Source organism: Anthonomus grandis, chromosome 8 (assembly GCF_022605725.1).
Source record: "Anthonomus grandis grandis chromosome 8, icAntGran1.3, whole genome shotgun sequence".
Lineage (NCBI taxonomy): Eukaryota > Metazoa > Arthropoda > Insecta > Coleoptera > Curculionidae > Anthonomus > Anthonomus grandis.
This window is the reverse complement of record NC_065553.1, coordinates 15,612,367-15,638,058: the sequence shown is the minus strand read 5'-3', so window position 1 is coordinate 15,638,058 and position 25,692 is coordinate 15,612,367. Positions and strand designations below refer to the sequence as shown.

Below are 25,692 nucleotides of genomic sequence, written 5' to 3'. Positions count from 1 at the left end.
CTGTTGGCACTGAAAAAACTCCTTCGCGTTTCCTCATAAAGTTATGTAAAACACATATAGCCTGGATGATGTCATCTACTTACTTGACGTTGTAATTGATTGGTATTTTTAGAATTCTAAACTTGGATGTTAACATGCCAAAAGCACGTTCATTTGATTTTAGGCCTTGCATTAAATATGCGCTCGTTGTTTGTTGGATTTTGCTTGGGATAGGGTTTTAAAATGTTTTGTGTCAGCGAAAAAGCCTCCTCAGCTGCGAAAAAATATAGGAAATTTGTTATTTCTCCTGGAATAACAAACTGTGGTTTGGGGGCTGGTATTCCTAATACTCCCCTTGACAAAGCTTTACCAAATGCACTCTCTTTTAAAGCTCTCCTATCACTATTCCTGCCAAATTAATCCAAATCACACACTGCCAATAGTACCACAGAAAAATATCCTTTGTAATTAAAATGTCGACGTAGTATTTGAAGGGCATTTTAATCTGATGTGCTTCCCGTCTATACTTCCAATGCAGTTTGGTAGATTGCAGTCCAAATTTCTAGTGTAGAGCTAGGCATATACTCTTATTGCAAAGCATTCCATATGCCAACTGACGTATCTCTAATAATCATTCTTAAAGTGGTATGCCGCCTTAAAAAGTAGCATGATAGAGCATCATTAATTAGTCTTTAGTACCTCAGGTTCTTTGTACTATTAACTAAGTAAAAATGTCTTTAATATCTTTTACGCTTAATAAAACTAGTATAATAAAAATGATAATAATAAATAGTAGTACCTCAAAATACCTCAAAGTAATGAGCAGACGTTCTTCTGTGGACACACTTAGATACACTTTAGACACGTTTAGTTCGTATCCTTTTTTTGAATAAAAGGACGGACTTTCTCAATTCTTCAAATCTGCAATGTGCATGCGTTTTGTACACCATTTTGATATGCAATCACAAGACACACACATGTTGTACACTTGACTTGCGTTTCAGGTACGCTTCACCAACACTTCACTTCAAGTATATCGTTGCGTTGGTGGGCGCTCTCCCTAAAGTGAATCTACTTATTTTTGGCATCAATTTTAAATACGGGTATTGGATTTATATTGGTAAGCCTCAAAAGAAATTCCGAATGAACTTTGGGGCTAATATATAAGTAACAGCGTTACCCCAAGAAAGTTTTGACTTTCGGTGAGCAACCGGTTACATCTTTTAAACGCGTGTTATATGAATGTATAAAACTAGTTAGAGTATCTCGCCTTCGAAATTGTTGAAAGATAACAGATTGAAGAAATAACTGCCTAAGGTCCAACAACCACTCTCTTGATAAAAACCTTTGGAAGAAAAATATCTGTTTTTATTAGACCTTATCTTTAACAACCTAATGGTCCTAAATGAGTCTTTAAAGCACCACTCCATAATAAAATCCCATATATTAGGGGTATGCTGTATTAGTGTCATGTACACTAATTTTAAATACGAAAAACCAACATATTTTTTAATGCCCTAAACTTGCAAATAAACGATCTTAACTTAATTACTAAAAAGAGAGATATTTAATACTTTAAAAATAGGCAATGAATCAGTATATCATCCAAATGGCATGAAGTACGTTGCCTTTGAATTAATTGTTAGTTTGAAATCTGCTTTATTTTTCAGACTATCCCAAAAGTAATTTTTATTTATTATGATTGTAAATAAAAAATATTATCTATATAGAGATTAAAAAGAAGAGGCCCTAGTATTTTTTCACCTCTGTCAAGTGAGGAATAGCGTCATTGTGAAACTAGCCAAACCATCCTCTGTTGGCATTTCTTCTTTAAAGCCATATTGTTTTTCAGAATTAGGGTATTACAAGATACTTTGCATAATTCATAATAATATTATCAGATCTTAATCCATCCAGTTCGGGAGACTTACGCCTTTTTTAAGAGGTATCGATCTTCATGATTTTCTCATAAATGGAACAGCAGCATCTCTAAATCAAAGCTGCTCTGATTAAGAAAATCTCCGATAATATTAGAGAAGTAACATCATTTTCCAAGATTCAAAGCCAAAACTAAATACAGTTTTAGCAAAATTTTTAGGGAAGAGAATTCTAGAGTTTTGCGAAATACGATGGATACAAAGACATGATGCTGTTTTTCAGTTTACCATCGCTCTTCCAGAAATTGTAAAAGCACTCACCAAAACCAGTAAATGGAGAAATAGAACAACTGCAGTTAAAACTTCTAGTCTAATAACTGCGTGCAATTTTGATTTTCTTATCGAACTTTATCGCCTCAGTGATATTTTCACACGCAGCCACTAAATGTAATTCAACAGAAAAAAAACGATTGATCTTCCGAAGGCTTCAGAAGTCATAACAACGTGGATTGCAACACTTAGTGAACGAAGGACAAAGGTAAACCATACTTTCAATGAGTTTTGTTGAATGCCACAAAATTAACTGAGAAAAAAAATGATTTAAGAATTTCGGTAACAATGCTATATAAAGCATTGGTTAGAAGTGTTTTGGTTTATTAAGCATAGCGTAACTAAGGTCTTAGAATTGCTTAAATTATTATTCTTTAAATGTAACTTAATTTATTAGTAATTTTTTTAATATACTTTAAAAATGTAAGGTTGAACGTATACATATGTATGCAGCTATATTATTGCTTAATATATAAAGTGATTTTCAAAAAAAAAAATGATATAATGATGATGTATTAGTTACCAATTTAGTGGCATTCAAAATTGCTAAAATTCACGGTGTACATTTTAAAAGTTATCGATCAGTCATCGAATTTAAGAGCTTTTGAATTTAGGAAATCAATAGAATGGATTTCAATGTATTTTGCCGTTACGCTATTCTGTTATTCTTCCGCAGTTTGGTTATATTTAACGCTAAATTGCCTTCGTGAAGATTGGGCCTAAGAGTTCCCATGAAAAACCTGTCACTTGTCAACTGTCAAATGTTTGTATATTATATTGTTCTCTCTGTTTATTTACAATTTTTGTGCTCATAACAAATAGAAACGCATAATGGATGATGTTTCACGCTACAAAAATATTAAATCAACATTAATAAAAATGTAAGTATAAAAATTAATTATTGTTCTCCGTTTATTTACATTATACGAGTGAAAGTTCCCTTCCCTCCATTTTAATCTTGGTCGTGGCTAGAGTTTCGTACCCGGTTCGTCAAATGTCAAAGAACAGGATAACCTCAAAAAACTCAATTCTTTAGTTGGGGAGGGAGCTCCATTTATTTTGTGATATTGTGAGGTTTTGTGAAATTGTTCATCGATTGTGAAGCTTGGTAATTTTATTTTAAAATGGGCCCACCGAAGCGAACTGGATTCAAATCCGAAAAGGGTTCTAAGAAGAGAAGGAAAGATGAAGAAGATGCATGGGCCCCAGATGAGGAAGATCTAACAGGTTTTTACATTTCCAAGCTTTATTTGAGAGTATCTATTAGGCGTGCATTTTAGAAGGTGAGGATGCGTCTGTCCCAGGAGCAGCGGCCAGGGATGCTGAGAAAAATGATGAAAAAGTACAAGAAGATGAATTTGGAGCAAAAGACTACAGGGCTCAAATGATCTTAAAGCCAGACAATGCCTCAAGACCATTATGGGTTGCTCCCAATGGACACATATTTTTGGAGTCTTTTTCTCCTGTTTACAAGCATGCCCATGACTTTTTGATTGCTATATCTGAGCCCGTTTGTAGACCTGAGCATATTCATGAGTATAAACTCACAGCTTATTCATTGTATGCTGCTGTTAGTGTTGGTCTACAAACTAATGATATTATTGAGTACCTTAAACGCTTAAGGTAAGTAATAATATAAAATAGTTATTTGGTTAAAGAATTGCTGAAAAAACTAAGAGCGAAAGAAATTTGGGTAAAGGTTTAGTTTTGCAAATTTTGTGAAAATTGCATTTAAAATTATGGGAAAAAGCTTAAAATATGTGTTAGCGTTAGATGACATATGTAATTTTGACCTTGAATTATAAACCCAACACATCCTAATGTAACCCAACTATAAAAGCATTGGAAAACTAGCTTTCGAGAATTTATATTACTCTAAAAAATGTACTCATTATTCTAAAATGATATTATAGGACTGTTTCCTCCCATCTTAGTGTTGAGACAGACCCTGTTTTTTCATGTTTTTAAGTGTGGTTTTCAGAAAAGTTGGATTGGTTTGTGTTTATAATTCCAAGTATGATGAAAATGTATAAAAATTTTAAAATTCAGTCAGTTTTTTTTTTGGAAAAAAATTAACTTGTAAATTATCTACTCTAAAATTTCACACATTTTAAGTCTTTGCCAATAATTTAAGGTGAAATTTTCAGCTAAATCAGACCTTCACCCAAATTGGGTTTATAAATATATGATTCACCTTTAACAGCTTTAATCCATATAGTTTTTATAATATATAATTCACAGTCACTGACATAGACCTTAAATTTAAATATTTATATTAAAATACTTGATGTTAAATGAAAATGTATGCCTTGGCATACGAATTCAAGTTTTCTCCACCATCACCCAGTACTATGTAACAATTACCATAAATTCTATTTATACATTTCACAACATACATTTTGCAGCAAAACAAGTGTTCCAGATGGTATCATTGAATTCATTAAGTTATGTACCCTGTCATATGGAAAAGTCAAACTAGTCTTAAAACATAACAAATACTTTGTTGAGAGCCCTTTTCCAGAGATTCTACAAAAATTACTTAAAGACCCTGTGATACAAGAGTGCAGATTAAGAAGGAATGTAGAGGGTGAATCTGAGGAAGGATTTATAACACAAGTAAACATCTAGCCTTAAATTTTCTATTTTCGCAATAATAAACATGCTTATAGGTCCAAGATAAAAAGAATGTTCCATCTTTTGGTGCAAAACCAGGGGCTTCATCAGAGACCAATGCAGAGGGTAATAAGAGTTTTAATTTGTGTGAGGAAGAACAAAAATAAATTTGGAAGTTTGTAGGTACCACTGTGCCAGATGATATCACAAACTTCTATGAAAAAATGGATAATGAAGAGGATGAAGAAGATACCAGTCTCCAGACTGTATCTTTTGAGGTAAATCAGGAAAAAATTGAGGTAATTCAAAAAAGATGTATTGAGTTAGAGTACCCCTTGTTGGCAGAGTATGACTTTAGGTAAAAGGATATAGTTATAAGGCATTGTATATATAATCTTACTCAAATAATTTTAGAAATGATACAGTCAATGCTGATATTAATATAGATTTGAGACCATCAGCAGTTCTCCGACCTTACCAGGAAAAAAGTTTAAGAAAAATGTTTGGAAATGGTAGGGCAAGGTCTGGGGTTATTGTATTGCCTTGTGGAGCTGGTAAATCTTTGGTAAATATTAGCAATTTACAAAAACCTAAATAAACATTTCATATATTTTAAAGGTTGGAGTGACAGCATGTTGCACAGTTAGAAAGAGAGCATTGGTGTTGTGTAACTCTGGTGTATCTGTAGAACAGTGGAAACAACAGTTTAAAATGTGGTCTACAGCTGATGATAGTATGATTTGTAGGTTTACTTCAGAAGCCAAAGATAAGCCAATGGTGAAATAATTTGTTGTATTTTTTTTGTTATTTTTTATTGATGAAATAATGTATTTCAGGGTTGCAGCATCCTAGTTACAACATACTCCATGATTACACATACACAGAAAAGGTCTTGGGAAGCCGAGCAGACCATGAAATGGTTGCAAGAACAGGAATGGGGTATTATGGTTTTAGATGAGGTAAATTATTCAAAATATTTGTACATCCTGAATTAAAGAGCAGTTGATTTATGAAAAAAAATAGAAACAAAAATTATCTTTTAGGTACATACAATCCCTGCCAAAATGTTCCGTAGGGTCTTAACTATTGTGCAGTCACATTGTAAATTAGGTTTGACAGCTACGTTATTGAGAGAGGATGATAAAATTGCTGACTTGAACTTTTTAATTGGACCTAAATTATATGAGGCTAATTGGCTTGAATTACAGAAAAAAGGATTTATTGCTAGGTATTGTTGAAACAACTTTATCATTAACACAAGCATTTATTTCTTAATTTCATAGGGTTCAGTGTGCAGAAGTTTGGTGTCCCATGACCCCAGAATTTTACAGAGAATACCTTGTATGCAAGACCAGCAAAAGACTGTTATTATATGTGATGAATCCCAACAAATTTAGAGCCACCCAGTACCTAATAAGGTATCACGAAAGACGTGGCGATAAAACCATTGTCTTTTCCGATAACGTGTTTGCTTTGAAACATTACGCGCGAGAACTGCACAGGCCGTACATTTACGGACCCACCACACAAACTGAACGTATACAGATATTGCAAAACTTCAAATTTAATCCTAAAGTGAACACGATTTTTGTGTCTAAAGTAGCAGATACCTCGTTTGATTTACCGGAAGCGAACGTGCTAATTCAGATTTCATCTCACGGAGGTTCTAGGAGGCAGGAGGCTCAACGATTAGGTCGTATTTTAAGAGCTAAAAAGGGAGCTATTGCAGAGGAGTATAATGCGTTTTTCTATACGTTGGTGTCACAGGTAAGTGTGTCAATTAAGTTTTACATGGGATCTTAAGAAGAATATAGTATTGAAATAATTGGAAAAAAAATTAAATATTTATTTATTGTAACAGTATCAACAGCCAGAAGCCAATTACAGATACTAACTATAACATCTTCAATACAAATTAACCAAAAACAAGAACAAATTAGGTTAACCTATATCATTAATAAAAACAAATTACATGAACTAATGTGTCAATTATATAATTATAATTATATTGTCAATTGAAATATAATAATTCCACTGCCTATTGGGTCACATTCTGGGAAGCAAAAGCCTATCCTCAATTAACTCGAAAAAACTCATCCATTTTCCCAAAGATGCTGGTCATACAATTACGTTTTTTTTTTTAAAAGGCAAAAACGAAATCTACAGCATCACAGAAACATTTAATAAAGCAACAAAGGTTACATGTTTTGCCCGACTAGAGCATCATTAGACCATAAAACACCTAAATAAACAAAGCTTACAACAGCTTTAATGTTAAGAAAAATTCATTTGTATCTAGTTCGTAAATTTTAGGATACAATGGAAATGAATTACTCTCGAAAACGTCAAAGATTCTTAGTGAACCAAGGTTACAGTTACAAAGTGATAACCAAACTGGCCGGTATGGAAAACGAGCCGGATATGGCTTATAAAACCAGAGAACAACAAGGGCAATTGCTACAACAGGTTAATGTCTTTTATAGTATAAAAGCGAAAGGGATAATAAATAATATAAACGATTTGTAGGTATTAGCAGCAAGTGATATAGACTGTGAAGACGAGAAAATACCGGGCGAAGGCGGTCCGAGGGCAGGCGCTAATAGACGGGCAGGTCAAATGGGCTCGATGTCCGGGGCAGACGATGCCGTTTATTATCAGTTTAAAAATTCGAATAACACAAATAAGCATCCTTTGTTTAAGAAGTTTCGGTATTAGGATTATTTGTGATTGTACCAAATACTTTTTGTTATACTTAGAAGCATGTGTTATTATTTTAAAAAGGAAAATACTGAAATATATTTCGTTTTTTTTTGTAAGAAAATTGTTTTAATGTATATAAGCTAATTATCATTAATCATTAAATGTTCTTTCAAACTTGTAAATTCCTTGAACGAATACTTAAAAACCGGGTATTTACAACATTAGCTTTATCAAAAAAAGTGAAAAGTATTAATTTTAATAAAAATTTGAAAAATTGTATTTGTAACTTAGGGTTTTGAGTAATACGGGACAAATTATATGATTTTATTTCTGAGCTATATATAAAAAAGATAGTACCTGAAACATTAAAAACTATATAATAATAATAATAGACAGTCTATATTTCCTCATAAGATATTACATATGCTCACTCATAGATATAAATAAGTTTACAATATAAATACAAAGAAAAAAAAATCCATCAATGTGTATTAATTCAGCACGTAACTGTAAAGAAGAAATAAAGGTCATGTTATAGCTACCCTCAGAAGAAGGAGCTGTTAGGGCGTTGAATATTACACTTATAATTAAAAAAAAAGTCGCGAACTGCATTATAAACTGTACGAATACCATGCATACCCTACATCCATAACTAACCGAAAAGAAAAGAAATCTAACGATCTAAATATTTCCAAACGCGCGCCAGATCCAAACACGGAATCCCGACACAAAAGAGAACAGAACCAGGGCGACTGATTTACCAGAGATGTCAGTATTAACAAGAAATAACATAAATTATTTCAATGCATTAAATATTATAATGTTTTGTAGAACCATTTTTATTGATTTTTTAAAAGCCTATGTAGATTTAGAAAAATCCCAAATTTTGTATTTATTAATTTTGGACACAATATTGTAAGAAAATGACTTTTTAAAAATTTCTTTCTTATGTAAAGGTATAGACAAAACGTCATGCGTGCGAATATTTATATTGTGAACGTCAGTACGATATCTGAGCTTATTATAGAGATATGGTGGTGCTTTAAGTTTCATTATTTTATAAAAAAAAACATATGGAGTGCAACTCTCGGCGATTTAACATGTTAAGCCATTTAAGATCAACTAATTTATGTGATACCCTTTCCCTACGTCTAATTCTACAAATAAATGCACGAGTTCTGTAATTTTTGAATTCTTGCAGAGTTAGCGCAGTCTAAAAATGGTCCATATACTGTATCTGCATAATTAAAATGGGATAGAATTAATGAGTCGCATAAATTTTTTTTTGTTTCTTTTGACAAATAAGATCTATGCTTGCAAAGTTTTTTTAGCATTGAAAATCCTTTCTTAAGACAACTTGTAATGTGATCTGTGAACTTTAGCTTGACGTCTATCATTAGGCCTAGAGTTTTAGTTGAGACATGAAAAGGGATAAGTTCTCCATTAAGAATTAGTTGGACATGATCCAAAACCGCCCTTCTGCTATTATCACCACAAAATAACATTGCCACGCTCTTGGCTGGATTCAATTTAAGAGAATGATCTGTCGAGACTCTATTTACTAGAGCAAGGTCAGCATTCAAACAAAAATTAGCTCTTTCAATATTACTAGCATTAAATGACAAATATAATTATGTGTCGTTGGCGTAGAGGGGATGGGGAATCTCCTTGCTCATTGATTTTTACATATATCAAAAAGCTTTTCATAATCGCGTTATACAAGATCCTGTCTTTCGGAAATCGTACTCAACGAGTCAAGAACCATTATTCAGATCCGAAACAATCATACATAATCTCCGGAATTCCTCGAGGATCGATCCTGGGACCTCTTATTCTTGTTATATACTTCAGATTCCTCCTCTAGTCGTAGAGAGCTCTGAGGTGTACCAGTATGCTGACGATACTCAGTTAATTCATTATTTTGATCCAGATTATGAAGTATAAATAATAACTTAAACGCATACGCTACTCGAAAGAACAAAATCTTTCTATTAAAGGCAATAAAACTAAGATATTACTGTTTGTGAGCACAAATCGTCATGCTAATGTGGAAAATAATATCTACATTCGATTTGATTATAACCGGCTTGCTTTTGTTGAGAACGTCAAGATTCTAGGTTTAACTATTGATTTTTCTTTAGGATTCTAAGGACACAGAAAATGATATTAAAGGTTTGATAACATCTCTACATCCAACATCTATTTATGAACGGAGGTTTTCCTATGATATTTCAAAGCTTTACAACTATATTCCCGATTGTTTCAAGATTTTGGAGCCACGAATCTTTAAACATAAAATGAAATAAAATCCTTAATTATTATTTCCAGCAGAAGAGTTGAATATAAAAAAAATATGCCTATAGTAAAACTTTGAAATTTGTTTTCCTTCAAACTTTTTAAATCTGCCCTCTTTCTATTTGCTATTTTAAAATTAGTCTGTTTTTTGTTCCATTTCATTAAAATTGTATAACTACTTATATGCCCTATTGATAATATATATTTATTTATTTTTTGTAAGATTTTCCTATTGAATTAAGGTACTATGGATATCTAAGGTTAAGTAGAGCATAAACCTATTTTGCTAACAAACATACTTTAAATTTTAAGACAAACAAAAATTCTCAGTATCGTTGGTGTTACCTATTTTAAATGACTGTTTTATCCTTGCCTTGCTAAAATAACCCAGCATGGACTGCAACGTGTTGTCGATTTGTGTGTAATTTAAGAAATTTAATCATGTGTCTACATTTATTTATCGATTGCAGTGGCTCCAAATGTTATTCCTTTTTAAGTTTAATTTTTTTACATTTTTGTATCGACCCTATACAAATCAAAGACCAAAATATCTGCGTTAAGGAAATTATCTCCAAGAAATGCGAATGTAAAACTTGTTCTTGAGGAACAATTGCACAATTAATTTTTTTCCTGCGGATCTATACATGTACTTTATTGTCATGTCATACAATAATTTATTTTCTTTTAATTTGTTCCTTGGTTGATTTTAATGTTATTACTTACTTATTGGTCAACACATTTGTTATTATTATTAAGGTTAAGAGATAAAAGTAGCTTTAGCTAATCTTCGCCTTTTTGGTCACCAAATAAAGACATTTATTTAAATATTCACATTTCTGGAGGACAAAAGAGGATATCTCACATAGAAGTTTGAGGAAACGCACATAGTGTCCCTCGAATCACAAATAAACTGCTCAACAATTGAACTGGATATATTATGAATTACCGAAATTTGCCTAAAAAAATAAAATTCATCAAGTTGGGTTTTATGGTATGAGTAAATCCTGTTGATAGCAAATATTTTTTGTCGTTTTTTACTTTTTTTCACACATTCTTATCTCTTTTAAAGAATTCGTTTCAAAATCCTAACAATTGAGTCACATAAAAGTGCTTGAGACTTTATTATTCTCATTGTTACCAATAAATCTCTTTACTTTCTTAAAAATAATGGTTCTACGACGGTTAGAAACAGTGCAACTCGAGCAATTAGTACGTTGGCTACAACAGGGCCTAACTCAAGAAGAAGTTGCTAACCGGCTAAATGTGTCCCAAAGTGTCGTGAGTCGTGCATGGAATCGATATGCAGATACTGGGTCTGCAGCTTACAGGCATGGTGGAGGCCGAGAACGTGCTACAACTCATGCTCAAGACCGCTATATAACAGTAACCGCAAGAAGAAACCGAAAATTTTACGGCTTCGAGAATTAACGGCTACTTAAGGCATGCTACTGGGAGGGTAATTTCTAATCAGACTTCATGTATAATACGTCTAAAGTATCACCAAAATGCAGAATACGTTACTATACGTCAAATATTGATGGTTTTTGAGATAATTGCTCATTATGATATTATTTAATTTTTATTCAATCTAAACGGTTATAAAACTAGAATAATTTTAAAAAACTTATAGGAAATGTTCAAATTGCTTACCGTTCTCGTTTTAACAGAGTTCGTACCTTTTTATTAGCTCAGTGTGGTACAGACGCTTCTTATTACTTCTTCCGGAATTGCTCTACAAGCACGTGTAATTTTGTTTTTAAAATCCTCCAAATTTCTTAGCTCTTCAGTGTAAACTTGGCCCTTTAAATATCGCCACAAGAAAAAATTTAGCGGTGTTAAGTCATGTGACCGGGCTGGCCATTTGACAGGACCTCTATCTCGGATCCAGTACTTTCCAAATCTATTGTCAAGGATAATTGATACAACCTGCAAGTTATGAGGTGAAGCACCATCTTGTTAAAGGCACATATTACATCGTTCTGCTAGAGAAACTTCTTCCAGCAGCGTTAGAATTTAATTAATATTTGACTTATAGTGTATTATACATTTTTGATGTAGAATTAAATAAAGAGTAAAAATTTGGTGAAATATATACAGGGCGTTCTATTTAAGAAAACTTACTTGACAATAAAACTTTGTTTTTGAAACACTGTGTAGTCACAACTGTCAATCCTGTGTAAATAGAGTTAGGACACCCTCTATAGTTGTCGGTAACTCCAACACCCATTTTGCAACATTTTCCTTATGATTTTGGTTATAATTACAAACTTTGTTATTTTTATGGACTAATAAAACTAATGAGCACAAAATGTCGAGTGTAGTAACCCTCAAAGGAATGTGCTATAATTATAGAGCAATCCCCCTTTATATCACATTAATTGCCGAAGTACCTACTTAAATCTGATCCAGCAATTTTGGGATTTTCTGTGTCATTCGGGTAACTTAGGTCCTTTATTCATCCTATATTGCTATGTTAATTCTTTCTCAAATTGCGTTATGTGATTTGGGGAAACTGCATTAGAGTAAATGAAAATTTGGCGTCATAGAAGAGAAACTCAGGAAATATTAATTCTTGGGAAATATCTTGTTTGACTATTGACAGCCGTGTTCTGAATTGTGACCAAATGGTTGTTAATAAAGAAATTGAATTTATTTATTTATTATCGGAATATCACAAAAGTTTGATTTTCTCACCCTATGTGGTATACTTTTATGAGTCATCCAATTTTACTCATACTACTACTATTATCATACTCATACTCTATATACAAATTCCAATTATTAATAAAAACTTTAATGCTAAATACATATTTTATTCATTGGGTAAATCACTTTTTTAGGCCTTCAGACGGTGCGACAGACGAATATGGGATAATAGAGCTGCAGGGTGACCTAAAAACCGATTCCGAAAATTCCTTTGAAGGCAAATTCATCGGAGACCTACACTATACGAAAACTGGCCAGCCGGTGCTAATTATTGGATACCACTTGCTTTACGGGAAAGAAGCGAAAATCGAAAAACCCGTCGCGTTATTAGAAAAGTGTAAAAACGAGCAGGGAGACACTGAGTACTTGGTTAAATGCATTATTAAAAAAAAGATTATTTTTAAAACTAGGCCGAAGCCTATTGTTGGGGCGTATTAGGAAATAATTGAACAACAAGCTTCTAATGTATATTTTGCATTTTATTCTATAAATCTTAATATGATTTTTTAATATATAGTAATTTTTTTAATATGTACAAAATACACAAAATATAGTCCCAATTAGTTCATGACATAGAATATAGTGACATAATTTATCTATGTAAAAAAAACAGAATAACGATTAAAATTAATTTATCATAATACACAGATTGGTGCTTAATATCGAGATTAAAGCGGCTTTTACTTTTTTTTACAAAGCATTTAGCAAACAATAGACCGATCATAGAATAGACATATTTTTGTGCTTAAATGGCAGTGGCTATAATATTGGATTCTATACTATATATTGAGCAGTAAAAGCAACTTCCATCTCTCTAATCCAAATTAGGAAAAGCGAAGCAATGGTGGACAAAATATCACACTTATTCTTGCGAACATCGCACAACTTGTATAATTTTTTTTGTATAAAAGATGTTTCAAATGAAAAACCTTTGCCCAAAATTTCCGAATTGCTATCAAGTATCTCTACTGTTAGGAATAAACATAATTATGTTGAATGATTCAAAACCCTATTTGGCTTCGCTTTGAATTAAAATCTATATATACTTCTTCTCAAAAAAATCATATTTTAAGCTTTAATTGCTTTTTCATTTTAGAGCGACATTTTGGTATTAATAAGTTAATAAATAATTCATCCATTGTCCGAGGACATCCATTCAAGGTGTTTTTTTTAAAGGAAACTGCCCCTTTTTCAAATATTTCCAGAACGGACTGTTAAAAAATATGTCTCCATATAAGTCATTTTAAACCTTCAGATAGGTGACCAGCAGAGACGGTAGGTATATCCCTTAAGCTCCAGCATGTCACAATTGTGTGAGTCTTATTAACATGGGATATAAACATCAAAATGATATTTTAACTGTCCAAAACGATACGACACGATTGTGCAAGACACCTCTTTATGCTTTTAACGCACGGGCTGGATTTAGTAGTGCCGAAGTCATTTTGACTTCGGCAGAGGAGCATGAATTACCGTTTAATTTGTTTTTTCGAATTCTTGTGACTTGTGATGGCGAATAACGGTTTTAACTAAAATTAATTTAAACCGTGTTTTTAATGTCAAATTATTTAAGTAATGCATTGTTTTCCCTAATAAGCTCAAAAATAAGTCAAAATATTTTGCGGCCATTTTTAGAAGTGCGTACTATGTCGCTATATCACAATTGTAACGGCTGGGAGCCAACCAATACCCAAAAATTCGGTACCGTTTTTTAATAGTTATGTTTTTTCTATATAGGATCCAAGAGATTATTGAACTTGGAGAGGCTCGCAGCCAATCCAGATGACGTGTATGAACTCCTTGATGACCTTGAGTCCGATTTCGAGGTAGAAAGCGATAATGATGATGAATTTTTTGCTCCACCCGAACGCGTTTTATCGGAAGATGAAGAGTCCGAAAACAGCAGTGACGAGGACGCGCCTAGACCTAGTACCAGCCAAAAAAAGTCTTCTGCTCCAACATGGGTAAAGAAGCCATTTGAAGGCAAAGAAATCCCTACTATGTTTGATAACCATGAACCTGAGCCAGTTTTGAGTCCATGGGGTTATTTTAGTAGATATTTCAATGATGAGTTTTTTGAAATGGGGGCAGCGTTAACTTCTCAGTATTACTTGCAATAACATGGTAGGGAAATCACTCCAAAATTGACTGATGAAGAAATTAGGCAATTTTTTGGTATGCATGCAATTATGGGATGTTAAGTTTCCTAGAATCCACCTTTACTGGAGTATCAAATATCGATTACCTCTCATAGCTAATGTTATGGCGCGTGACAGCTTTTATAAACTTCTATCTAATTTATCAGTATCGGATGATATCAAAAAGAAGAATCATATCTCTGGAAAGTTCAACCAATGATAGACCGAGTTCGACAAAGATGTCTTGAAATTCACAGGCCAGAGAATGGTTGTTTTTTAATTGATGAGCTAATGATACCCTTTTTAGGACGATGTCCTATACGTCAATTTGTCAGAAATAAACCAAGGCCGGTTGGACTTAAGAATTTTGTCATTACAACGTCTTGTGGTACAATATTGGACTTCGAAATATACCAGGGTTCCTTGACGCCATTGCCAGATAAACAACTTGGTTTAGGGCCATCAGTTATTCTTCGTTTAATACAAACCTTGCCACCTGGAAGCTTTATTTTTTTTGACCGATATTTTTCCACAATGCCATTATTTTAAAAATGGAAGGAACGGGAACCATAATGACAAACAGAGTAAAAGGATGTGTATTTCAAAAAGATGCTACTATGAAAAGAGGCGACGCAGAAGTGCACGTAAAAAATGATACGAAAGTATGTTTGAAAAAATGGAGATAACAAATCAGTCGTCATGGCATCTACGGCTTTTGGAATAGAACCAGTAAAAACTGTTCAGAGATGGGATCAAAACAAAAAAAAACATATAGAAGTGTCCTGTCCAAATGCAATTAAAGTTTATAATGAAAAGATGGGCGGAGTTGATATTTGTGATCAAATGACTGAGGCTTATCGAACATACTTTAAAACCCGAAAATGGACATTTAAAACCATTATACACTTATTTGACATAGCTATTGTGAATAGCTGGATGGAATATCGAAATGACTGTAGAAAAAATGGATATAGCTCAAAGCAAATCTTAGATTTTTTGCAGTTTCGACTAGCATTAGGAGAATTTATGATTTGCGGAACAAAAAAAAGAAATCTAAAACTATGAACACGCTCAAACGGATGAAAATGAAGAACCTTCTGCCAAGACGGTAAGATATACCCCTCTACCTTGTGAAGATAAAAGATTCGATGGGTTTGATCATTGGCCAGTACATGAGGATCAAAAAAATCCCAACACTTGTCGCCTGGAATCCTGTCAAAGTAGATCAAGAATCAAATGTATTAAGTGTAATGTTTACTTATGTTTACAAAAAAACCAAAATTGCTTCGAAACATTTTATGTTAAGTAGTGTATTTTCGTAGAAATAAACATTTTCAATATATTTTTAGTTTTTTTCACATTTGTGCCAGTATCATTTTGACTCCTATCCAACACAATCGTGAGAGTCCATAAAATCTTATCAAATGTGATTTTTTTTTCTGAAAAAAATTAGGATCTCTAATGAGGTCATAATAAGCATTGGCGTAAAGTTTTGTCTCAAAATTCTAAAAAAAAGTAGACTCGGGAGCGTAAGGGATAAGTATAGTTATACAGGGTGTTTAGGATAAAATATTAATTAGCAGCAGCTTAGGTATGTTTTTTTGATCGATTATTATTCAAAATATATCCTTCCCATCAGAAAAATTAAATTAATAAAAATTAAATAAATACTTTTGTATAATTGTTGCAAATCACTAATTAGTACAATGTATGGAAGCTTAGGACTAGCTCAAATGATTATAACTAAAGAAAAGGTTCTGAAAAAAAACTAATATTTACACTAATTATTATATAGTGAAACAATATTTAAGTAGATATTTTTTAAACATACATTTTTATACTGTATCCACCCTGGATTATTACTATCTTCATATACTACTCAAAATATTATGCATACACTTCTCTATTCAATACCAACTTTGGTCACTCTATAAATGTTGCCCTGAAGGTTATTAATTAACTTATACCAAGCAAATAACGGAATTTTTTGCTTTTCCTTGTATGTTGTGGGCTACCTTATAATTGAAACTTTTTGATCTTTTCAGTTATAATTAAAAAAAAAGACAAAACTTAAATTTGATATATACATATTGCAATTTATACACAGCACCTTACTGTCCGCGAGCACAACAATTAATTATTCATAACAACAAACCGTCTGCCTAACTACTTTAAAGACATTCAGAATATTTTATCCCTATTGGCGTTGAACATCAATAACATTTATTTAACAGACTCCCACCTATCTAATACACCTAATGAAACAGAAGAAAAGAAACTTAGAAATAAATTTATTCCATCATATAAATGTTATTTTTTACAAAATATGTTACAACTTAACATTAAGAAATTTATACCTTCTGTGGTTTAAAACAAAATATTTCAAACGTCATCCGCATAGATCCTATTTATTATTAATGACGGAACCACAGTAATTATATAAATAAAAACTTATTAAATTATCTACCAACGATTCACATCATTTAGAAAAACTAACAACCACTAACAAAAAATGTAAATAAACAGAACTGTGGTTATGATAACTGAAACTAGTTTTATAAAGAAAAAGTTATAAAATAATTAGATAACATATGTATGCAGCCAGGTAATTAAACAAATAGCAAAAATATTCTAAATGTAGTTTTTTTTGTTTATTTACACCTTAAAATATTGAAAATGAAGGTTGTATGGCAAGTTACCTAGTTACTGTGAAATAAAAGATAAATGCACTATGGTTAATTATAAAAAATCATTGCAAAAACTTTATATTAAATTATAAGATAGGAAATTTACAACATAGAGTCAGTTTAGGATATTCAACAGTATAAAGATTTATCTTGTGATTGTCAATCAAGTTGGGAATGTCTTATAAAAGTTTGATATTTCTGAACATTTTAAATCCATTAACCATTTACCAAATTTGAAACCTTTCTGTCTGCGAAATCAGCAGTTAAAACCCACTATGATCCTATGTTGACAATTTCCCATATTAAAAACAATTAATCACATTTACTTAACATCATTTGTTATGACTATCTAGTAGTCTAAAATTGTGCCTGTCCCATACAGCGATTCCACTTTACAGGCAAGGTTACAAAATAGCTTATAATGAGGCTATTTATTACAGCAGAATAAGCAAAGAATTTAATGTTAACTGCCTACCTGATATTAATAAAAATAAATTTAAAAAATTGCCACTATAAAATAACAAATCAGTATGATAACAATATTAAATTCGACTAAACCTACAACAATACAGAACATCAAACATCCTTTTTAGGGGGGTGAAAACAGATAACACATGCAAATACAGATAGGCAATTATCACGTGTACAAGCTTTCGATTAAAATAAATAAAACCCTACCCCTAAGACAACCACTGTGACTAAAAATATTTTTTACACGTTCACAGCATCTTTTCTTAGACCATCAACATTTCTTATGGAATGATTCTGAGCTGTGTAAAAAATACTTTTTCAGCTGACAGTTTACCCATTTGTTAAAAAATAAATGGTTACTAAATCTATTACAAAATCGTACATTTACGTTTTGGCTTTGGCGGCATTACTGGGCATAGTACTGCCCTGATGGCTTCATCAAAGACAGTTTTTAGACCTTTTTGAGTTAATGCTGAACATTCTAGGTATTTTACTGCACTGATTTCTTTTGCCATAGCTAGGCCCTAAAAATATTTATGAGATTATCACATACAGTAATGGAAAAATGTATACTCTTAATAATACTTATTGTATTATTTTATTATTCTAGAGCCTTTTAAATTTCGGTAAATTACAGAAACACCACTGACATACAAATTATTGTATTTAATAATTCAGCAAGGTATTTTGTTTATGTTTTCTTGACGATAAGACATTTCTGGTTGGAAAAAGTATGGAAACTATTTTTATTCTGTGTTTAAAGTATTCAGTCTTAGTTCTTCAGTGCAAATATTTGTGTAAAATATTTATTCATCATGCCAAAACACCGTTATTTTTCATGTGATCTTAGACAAAAAATTGTGGATTTATTTAAAATGGGTAGAAAATGTCGTTATTGCAAGATTTGTGAATATTTCTTTGTAAAAGAGCTCTAATGAAAATAATACAAAAATTCGATAGCCGTGGTGATGCAAGAAATGCACCGAAGACGTCGTTAAACTACTTCTCAACAAATAAAACTATTTTAAGGATCTCAAAACTATATCCTAGAAAAACCTCCACACAAATTAGAAATGAAATCTAAGAGCAATTTGGTGTTAATTTGACAAGTAAAACCATAAGAAACTGTCTACTTGATAAAGGTCTTTTCGGAAGAGCTGCTTTTAAAAAGACAAAAGACACTTCTATCAAAGAAAAATAGAAAAGCCCGAAAGGAGTTTGCCCCCAAGCTCATCTCTCTTAGTGTCAAGAAAAATGGAATACTGTTCTATGGAGTGATGAAAGCAAATTTTCTCTATTTGAATTTAATGGCAGAAAATTGAGCAAAAAAACAGAAGGAACACTCTTGGCACTCAGTACTAGTAAAAGCGGAGCAAATTGGTATGAAAGTTAAGAACTGGTTAAATCATAGTTTACTTTCAATCAATTTATTAATGCCAATATACAAAATAGTATTCACACAAGTCAAAAATTACAAAGTTAAAAAATAGGGTGACTGTTAATAAACATTGATAAGAAATTTTTTCCTAAAACACTACATAAAACTCATTAAAACCAAAACACAATGATTGATATACATACTATGAATAATACACAATCACAATATGTCTTAAATAAAATGCAATATATAGGTAGGTATTCAATATCACAGATACAATGTGAAGTTTAAAAACTCTTCAGTTGAATAGAAGGCATTAGAGACTAGAATTTGTTTTATTTTATTCTTAAAACGTTCCAAATCTAAATCCACATAGTCGATAGGAAGTTTATTATATAACTTAATAGCTAGAAATCCGGGACCACTCTGACACCTTGTTAAGCGTTGGTAAATTGGAACTAGCCTATTTGTGTTTCTAGTACCATAGTTGTGTATATCACCATGTACTTTATACCGATCCCTATTCCTGTGTACCCATAAAAGATTTTCCAATATATATACAGAAGGTAGGATAAGTATTCCCTTCATAGAGAAAACAGATCTACAATCCTCCCTCCAACCCAGCCTACCCAAAATTCTGATTGCCCTTTTTTGTAGTGAAAACAACCTTTTTGTTAGTGGGGCATGACCCCACCCTAGAATAGCATATGTGGCTATGGGATGGAAGGTGCCAAAATAGGCTGTTCTTAAGCCAGATTCAGATAAACATCCAGCTAGGCGACGAAGGGCATATATAGATGTTTTTAGCCTTCCCGCAACAATATTAATGTGGGAATGCGAGTGAAGTAGAGGATCCAATAAAACTGGCAGAAACTTAATAGAAAAATCCTTTGATATGTCAGCATTTGATCGCAATAGTTTCAAATCTATTATAAGATATATGCTTAAATCTAAGCATTTCAGATGTAATATGCAACACAAGTTTGGATCCAGAAATGTTACTAATCAAAATATAACCTTACCACAGGTGAAACTAACAATTTTATTATGACATATATGTTTTTTGGGTCCTAAGCTTTCGAATAGCTTGCCTTTAACTTTTAAATTAAAACCCTACATAATACTAAAAAGACTAATAAATAAATGGATTATAGATAACAACATAAATCTGGAAAATTTGTAAAATTATGTTTGAATGGTGCATGTCTGAGTTGAATAAATAGTTTGTTGAGTTGAGTTTATAATTGCGGTATAAAACATAAAGCAAATATTATATTATTATAGAGGCCTTATTATTTAGTTTTAACTGTATTTATTTTCTGGTTTGCACACACAGATTTTTAAAATCAATTGTGCCATCAGCCAATTTATTGTAAAACTATTGTTATTGAAATATTATAAATAAATAAATAGGTAACGAGACCAGTGGGTCAAAGCAAAGTACCTAATTCCAACTGTGAAGCATGGATGTAGGAACATAATGGTCTGGGGATGTTTTTCCTAATCTCGGACAGGGCCAATTATTCAAGTGAAGAATAAAATGGGCCGATTACAATACAGATATTGGAACATACAATGCTACTATTCGCAGAAGATATGCCACTGCAATGGATATTTCAACAGCACAATGATCCAAAACATTTGTCCAAGCTAGTAAAAGATTGGTTTTGTGAGAAAAAAATAACTGTTCTTGAATGGTCATCTCAATCCCCAGACTTAAATCTCATTGGACATCTTAGATCGCCATATTCAGATGCATTCCAATATAAACAACCAGCAACAACTTTTTAATATTATCAAATCTGAGTGGTCAAAAATTCCTGCAGAAACTCTTTAAAAATTGGTTGACTCTATGCCTAGAAGATGTCAGGCAGTCTTAGATGCTGACAGGTATTTTACAAAATACTAAAAAGTGTTAATCATAAGGTTTATAATAACATTTTTTTATAAATTGTAAATGTTTTCATACTTATTTTCAAACTGTTATATGAAAATTAGCTATAATTTAAAATTATTAATATGAGTACCTAATAATTATTTTATATTGAGAACATAATTAAAATCATAAAAAATTATTAGAAATCATATTCTAATATGCTGCAATAAATATACTTGTCAAAATAAAAAGTTTCCATACATTTTCCCACCACTGCATATGTAAAAAGAATAAAGGCCATTATAAATAGATACTAGATTTAAAATAATAAGTATTTAATTAATGTTAGGTACTTATAAATTCCCACAGTGGCTTTTTGATTGTGATTAATGTGGGTGGGATAAAGCTCAAAAATGCATCTATTTTAGCAGGAAGTTTCAACTGATAAAAAAGAACTATATATTATTTAACATTCTTACTTGTGGATAAGTTATGGGAGATAACTTTTTGTCCTTAAGCTTCTCAATGGTGGTTTTGTCTTCCCTAAGGTCTAGTTTTGTACCTACTAAGATGATAGGGGTGGAAGGGCAGTGATGTCTGACCTCTGGATACCACTGTAACAATATTTATATGTTCATGCATTCTTTTCCTTTTAGAGTTATCTATTACCTTTGCTCTAACATTCTCAAATGAAGCAGGATTTACCAAAGAAAAGCATATTAAAAATACATCTGTTTGTGGGTATGATAGAGGCCTCAATCTGTCATAATCTTCTTGACCTGCTGTATCCCATAGGCCCAGGTTTATGGGTTTTCCATCAACCATGACATTTGCAGAGTAGTTATCGAAAACTGTTGGAATATACTCTCCAGGGAAAGCATTTGTTGTGTAGGAAATCAACAGGCATGTTTTACCTACAGCACTGTAATAAATGATTTAGTTTAGCTGAGAAATGGGTATATAAAATTATAAAAAAATTCTTATTTGTGTTACTATTTGTAGACACAAAGTGGTTTTGTTTATTATAATTTTTCTAGCAACCAAATTATTTTGCTTGTAAACCTTTCAATTAGAACTTATGGTAATCTACATGGCTTATGTTTAGATCAACTATTATCAATTAGTGTAAAAAAATATGGACTTCCCAATATTGTATTTTTCTATACAACTCTATTTCATATCATGAAAAGAAAGAAAATCAACTTTATTTAATGAAATACTAAGTTTAACCAATGATTTTGTAATTGTGTCAAGTCAATCAATACTACTATGGTCAAGGGTTAGAAAAAATTGCATAAAGTAAAAAATTAATTAAATATAGAACAATCACATTTTATATATTTGCTGTTTTTGAGCAGTTCAATGAAAATGCATATTTTTATAGCTGAAAACTTCTGGGGTTTTTTGTCCATTAAAACTATATATATAATCATTACTATTTTATGATTTATTAATACCACATATTATTTTGCTCATAACTTGATATTCAGATGATAGTTGAGGTTAAGATTGAAACATAAAAACTTACTATCTAGCAATTTTTTTGTTGAAAAATTCTTGAAAAATTTAGATAGTGTGAATTAGCCAGTAGTCTGACAAACCCCAGTGGTCGGACAAAACGTATTTATCGTGAAATAACTTTGAAATGTTACGCCAATGAGTTAAATAATTCAGTTCTGCCAATCCTTACCTTTGGTTCTAGAAATTTTTATATTCTTAAGTTGTCTCCTTGAAAGAAAAAAAAGCGCGCTAAAGTGACCACCAGTTTGTGCTCCCCAGTTTTTGTGTGTGAAAGATAAAAATAAGGCAGTTTTAAGGTAGGTTTAAAAACCTAATAACTAACTTATGAGGTTCTTTAGCTTCATGTATATAAAAAATGGGCTAAATATGCCATATATATGACAAAAAACTCATTTTTTAAATATTTTAAGGTTAATTTTAGGTGTCCGGTAAACTCATATATAATTTTGTTATAACTCCGGTATATAACAAAATTACTCTATAAAAAAATACTCCAGTCGGACGCGTGTCAGACCACTGGAAAGTGAAGCTTTTTTGTTTTTGTCTTTTTCTCGCTTACTGCTACATAAATAAGCTCCTTCTATTTCTAATATATATTGTAAAGAAAAGTTTTAGATGGTATTCAGTGGTCGGACAGCAAAAACAAATTATTGATTGATACTATGTGGAGAAAATTTTTGTTTTTTTACCCCAATAAAATATTTTTACTTTATTTAATAGCCTTTTATATAATTACCCATGATTTAAATTTTTTATTAATAAAATAAACAAAAATAAGTAGGTTTTAAGACTGCAACATTAAATTTGCACTTAAATTCTAGTAAACCCTTGATAATACAGGACTGTAAAGAAGCAGCCAATAAGAAGGTGTCCGACTAGTGGCAACTACCCGGCCGACCATTGGCAAAGACTGTCCGACTACTAACAAAACAGCATTTTTTTTACTTAAGTAAATACCAAAAATACTAAGTAAATTTATAGACAAAACTGATATATTTAACTTTATCCCAAATAACCAAATTATTCATGTCAAAAGACTTTGGTTCTATCAAACCTATCAATATTTTTTTATTCATGATTTAAATTTAGTTTTCTCTAAATTGTCCGACCACTGGCTCATTGACCCTATTGAAATGATAGATAACAACATGTAACAAACTTCTTTTCCATTAAAATTATCCTAATTCAGACATATACATTATTACAGAGAGTTGTATTATTACACATCATGAAACATAATACATGTTAATGTTTTTTAGTATAAATATCGTTGCAGTTATAATGGAAATAAAGTATAAAAAACAAAAGAGGAATTATTTACAAAAAACAGTTTACATATACAAAGAAGTTTTTTACATGTTTCAATTGTTGATATTACATATTATATTAAAATATACTATGACACTTAAGATTTATACTGCAGTAGGTAACTAAAAAAGTTAAAATTTTTTGTTTAAGTAGTCATCTGAAAGAGGCCAAATTATGATGTTATTAATATGAGGACAAGAAAAAACTACCATTTTTTTAAATTTTTAATGCACAAAACAATCAATAACTCTTAATAATTTAAAGTCTTTTTTCCTTCTTTCTAAATTTTTGGGTATATGGAAGAGTTTTTTTTGATAATTATGCTCATCAATCATTGCACCCAAAGATGTGAAAAATCATCTGGGATACTCCATATCTATAATATTTGTTTTATCTATTAATTTATTAAATGTAAATATAGTAATTGGTGCTTCATTTACTCATTTATAATAAACCCACCACATATTAATGTGGGCATTAAGAATAATGAAAATTTATGAAATGAGTAACTGTAAATTTTGCTGTAAAAATTCTGATCATGATGTTCATGTATTTCAACTGAATGATGATACATAAGGCATGCTTAAAACTCATTAGCTAGAGTTGGGTTGGTACAAAACAGTCATTATGATTAGCTTATCTATACCAAGATAAACAAATTGTTTAGATAGAAATTGCATGTTTGATCAAATGTCCCTGATGATTCAAATTAAAGAAATTATTCAGAATATTTGTAATAGGAAGTATATAATTTGATATTACTCAAAGCTATTAGCAATATTCTGTTTATCAAGGATTTTTAAATGTTGCTAATTACGAAAAAAAAATTAGAACTTTTGAAGAAACCATTTAACAAATTGGGTAAACAGTGTCATAAGTGTTTGAATTATATGAGAATCTTACCCGTCTCCAACTACGACACACTTTATGGCTTGCATTTTGGCTCAATCAAGATGATTATTAAAAAAGCAATAATTAAAAACACAACTTTTTAACAAACTTGGGTGTGTGAGGTGTCAAAAGCAAGGCCAAGCCAACAGTTCTATATTACACTATATCGCACTGTTCGAACGCATAAATTGTTTATTTTTAAACGGACACTTTTGTATTTGTGGTAATATTTACGTATTTTGTCGCCCACTAGAATCAATTTTATATTACAACCATTTATTTTTAGAAGTTTTCATTGAATCTACCACCCGCAACAAGCAAAAAAAATTTCACTTCGGCGGTGACCTGTCACTTCAAATGTCATTTTTGACAGCAATGAAAGCGACAACACTGTCAACTGACGTCACAAAGCTTAAGGTAGAATTACACCTGAAAGCGATCATTGGCAATTTCTACTGTCACCCAAAGACGCTCGTGTTGAGATGTATTTTTTAGATTATTTCAATTTTAGGATAGTTGAAAATTCCTGTAAAATATTTATTTTTATACTAATCTCCCAAAATCGTATGCCCTACCAAAGATGATTTTTAAATACAGATTACGGAATTGTGCAAAGTTAGTAAATCTTAGCTTATAATCCATTAGGAGCGCAAGATTATTGTATAAACTATGTTTATAGTTTATGCTAAACTATATATTTGTGTTCTGTGGTATGATGTGTATATTGTATATAGCAATGTGCTCAAAATGTTATCTTGTGGTACGCCGGAGATAATATTAAGTACCTAAGATTTTGCCATTTAAAAGAACTCCTTGCTGTTTGAAAGAAAAGGTGATACAACTATAAGTTTTAATAAGATCGACACAGAAAATTCTATATGACATAACAAAGATAAGAGTATCTCGTGATTCATCGTATCAA

The 25,692-nt window shown here is 31.5% G+C and overlaps 3 protein-coding genes across 3 annotated transcripts; 2 read left to right on the top strand and 1 right to left on the bottom strand.

Annotated features, from left to right (window-relative positions):
* Positions 1 to 2,928: 2,928 nt before the first annotated feature.
* LOC126739242 (chromosome transmission fidelity protein 8 homolog) lies at positions 2,929 to 15,896 on the top strand. The gene is made up of 2 exons (XM_050444816.1): positions 2,929 to 3,067; positions 12,635 to 15,896. Exons 1-2 carry the CDS (start codon positions 3,018 to 3,020, stop codon positions 12,936 to 12,938), a joined length of 354 nt encoding a protein of 117 aa, XP_050300773.1. The 5' UTR covers positions 2,929 to 3,017; the 3' UTR covers positions 12,939 to 15,896.
* LOC126739239 (general transcription and DNA repair factor IIH helicase subunit XPB) lies at positions 3,098 to 7,620 on the top strand. The gene is made up of 12 exons (XM_050444814.1): positions 3,098 to 3,413; positions 3,467 to 3,809; positions 4,592 to 4,802; positions 4,856 to 4,925; positions 4,983 to 5,157; positions 5,214 to 5,364; positions 5,418 to 5,576; positions 5,636 to 5,758; positions 5,843 to 6,027; positions 6,083 to 6,566; positions 7,113 to 7,265; positions 7,326 to 7,620. Exons 1-12 carry the CDS (start codon positions 3,311 to 3,313, stop codon positions 7,512 to 7,514), a joined length of 2,346 nt encoding a protein of 781 aa, XP_050300771.1. The 5' UTR covers positions 3,098 to 3,310; the 3' UTR covers positions 7,515 to 7,620.
* On the bottom strand, positions 12,959 to 25,127 carry LOC126739240 (ras-related protein Rac1). The gene is made up of 4 exons (XM_050444815.1): positions 24,783 to 25,127; positions 21,720 to 21,972; positions 21,530 to 21,664; positions 12,959 to 18,320 (listed from the first exon to the last, which is right to left on the bottom strand). The coding sequence occupies exons 1-4, from the start codon at positions 24,815 to 24,817 to the stop codon at positions 18,165 to 18,167; spliced, it is 579 nt and encodes a 192-aa protein (XP_050300772.1). The 5' UTR covers positions 24,818 to 25,127; the 3' UTR covers positions 12,959 to 18,164.
* Between the last annotated feature and the right edge of the window lie 565 nt (positions 25,128 to 25,692).

What these genes read in the sequence shown, in the direction of transcription:
- LOC126739242 (XM_050444816.1), top strand. Translation starts at nt 3,018, where the DNA reads ATGGATGATGTTTCACGCTACAAAAATATTAAATCAACATTAATAAAA. An exon ending in AAATCAACATTAATAAAAAT is followed by an intron (nt 3,068 to 12,634) that starts GTAAGTATAAAA and finishes TCACTTTTTTAG; the next exon opens with GCCTTCAGACGGTGCGACAG.
- LOC126739239 (XM_050444814.1), top strand. Translation starts at nt 3,311, where the DNA reads ATGGGCCCACCGAAGCGAACTGGATTCAAATCCGAAAAGGGTTCTAAG. An exon ending in AGATGAGGAAGATCTAACAG is followed by an intron (nt 3,414 to 3,466) that starts GTTTTTACATTT and finishes CGTGCATTTTAG; the next exon opens with AAGGTGAGGATGCGTCTGTC. An exon ending in AAGCCAAAGATAAGCCAATG is followed by an intron (nt 5,577 to 5,635) that starts GTGAAATAATTT and finishes AATGTATTTCAG; the next exon opens with GGTTGCAGCATCCTAGTTAC.
- LOC126739240 (XM_050444815.1), bottom strand. Translation starts at nt 24,817, where the DNA reads ATGCAAGCCATAAAGTGTGTCGTAGTTGGAGACGG. An exon ending in TGTGTCGTAGTTGGAGACGG is followed by an intron (nt 21,973 to 24,782) that starts GTAAGATTCTCA and finishes CATTTATTACAG; the next exon opens with TGCTGTAGGTAAAACATGCC. An exon ending in TTGAGAATGTTAGAGCAAAG is followed by an intron (nt 21,665 to 21,719) that starts GTAATAGATAAC and finishes ATATTGTTACAG; the next exon opens with TGGTATCCAGAGGTCAGACA.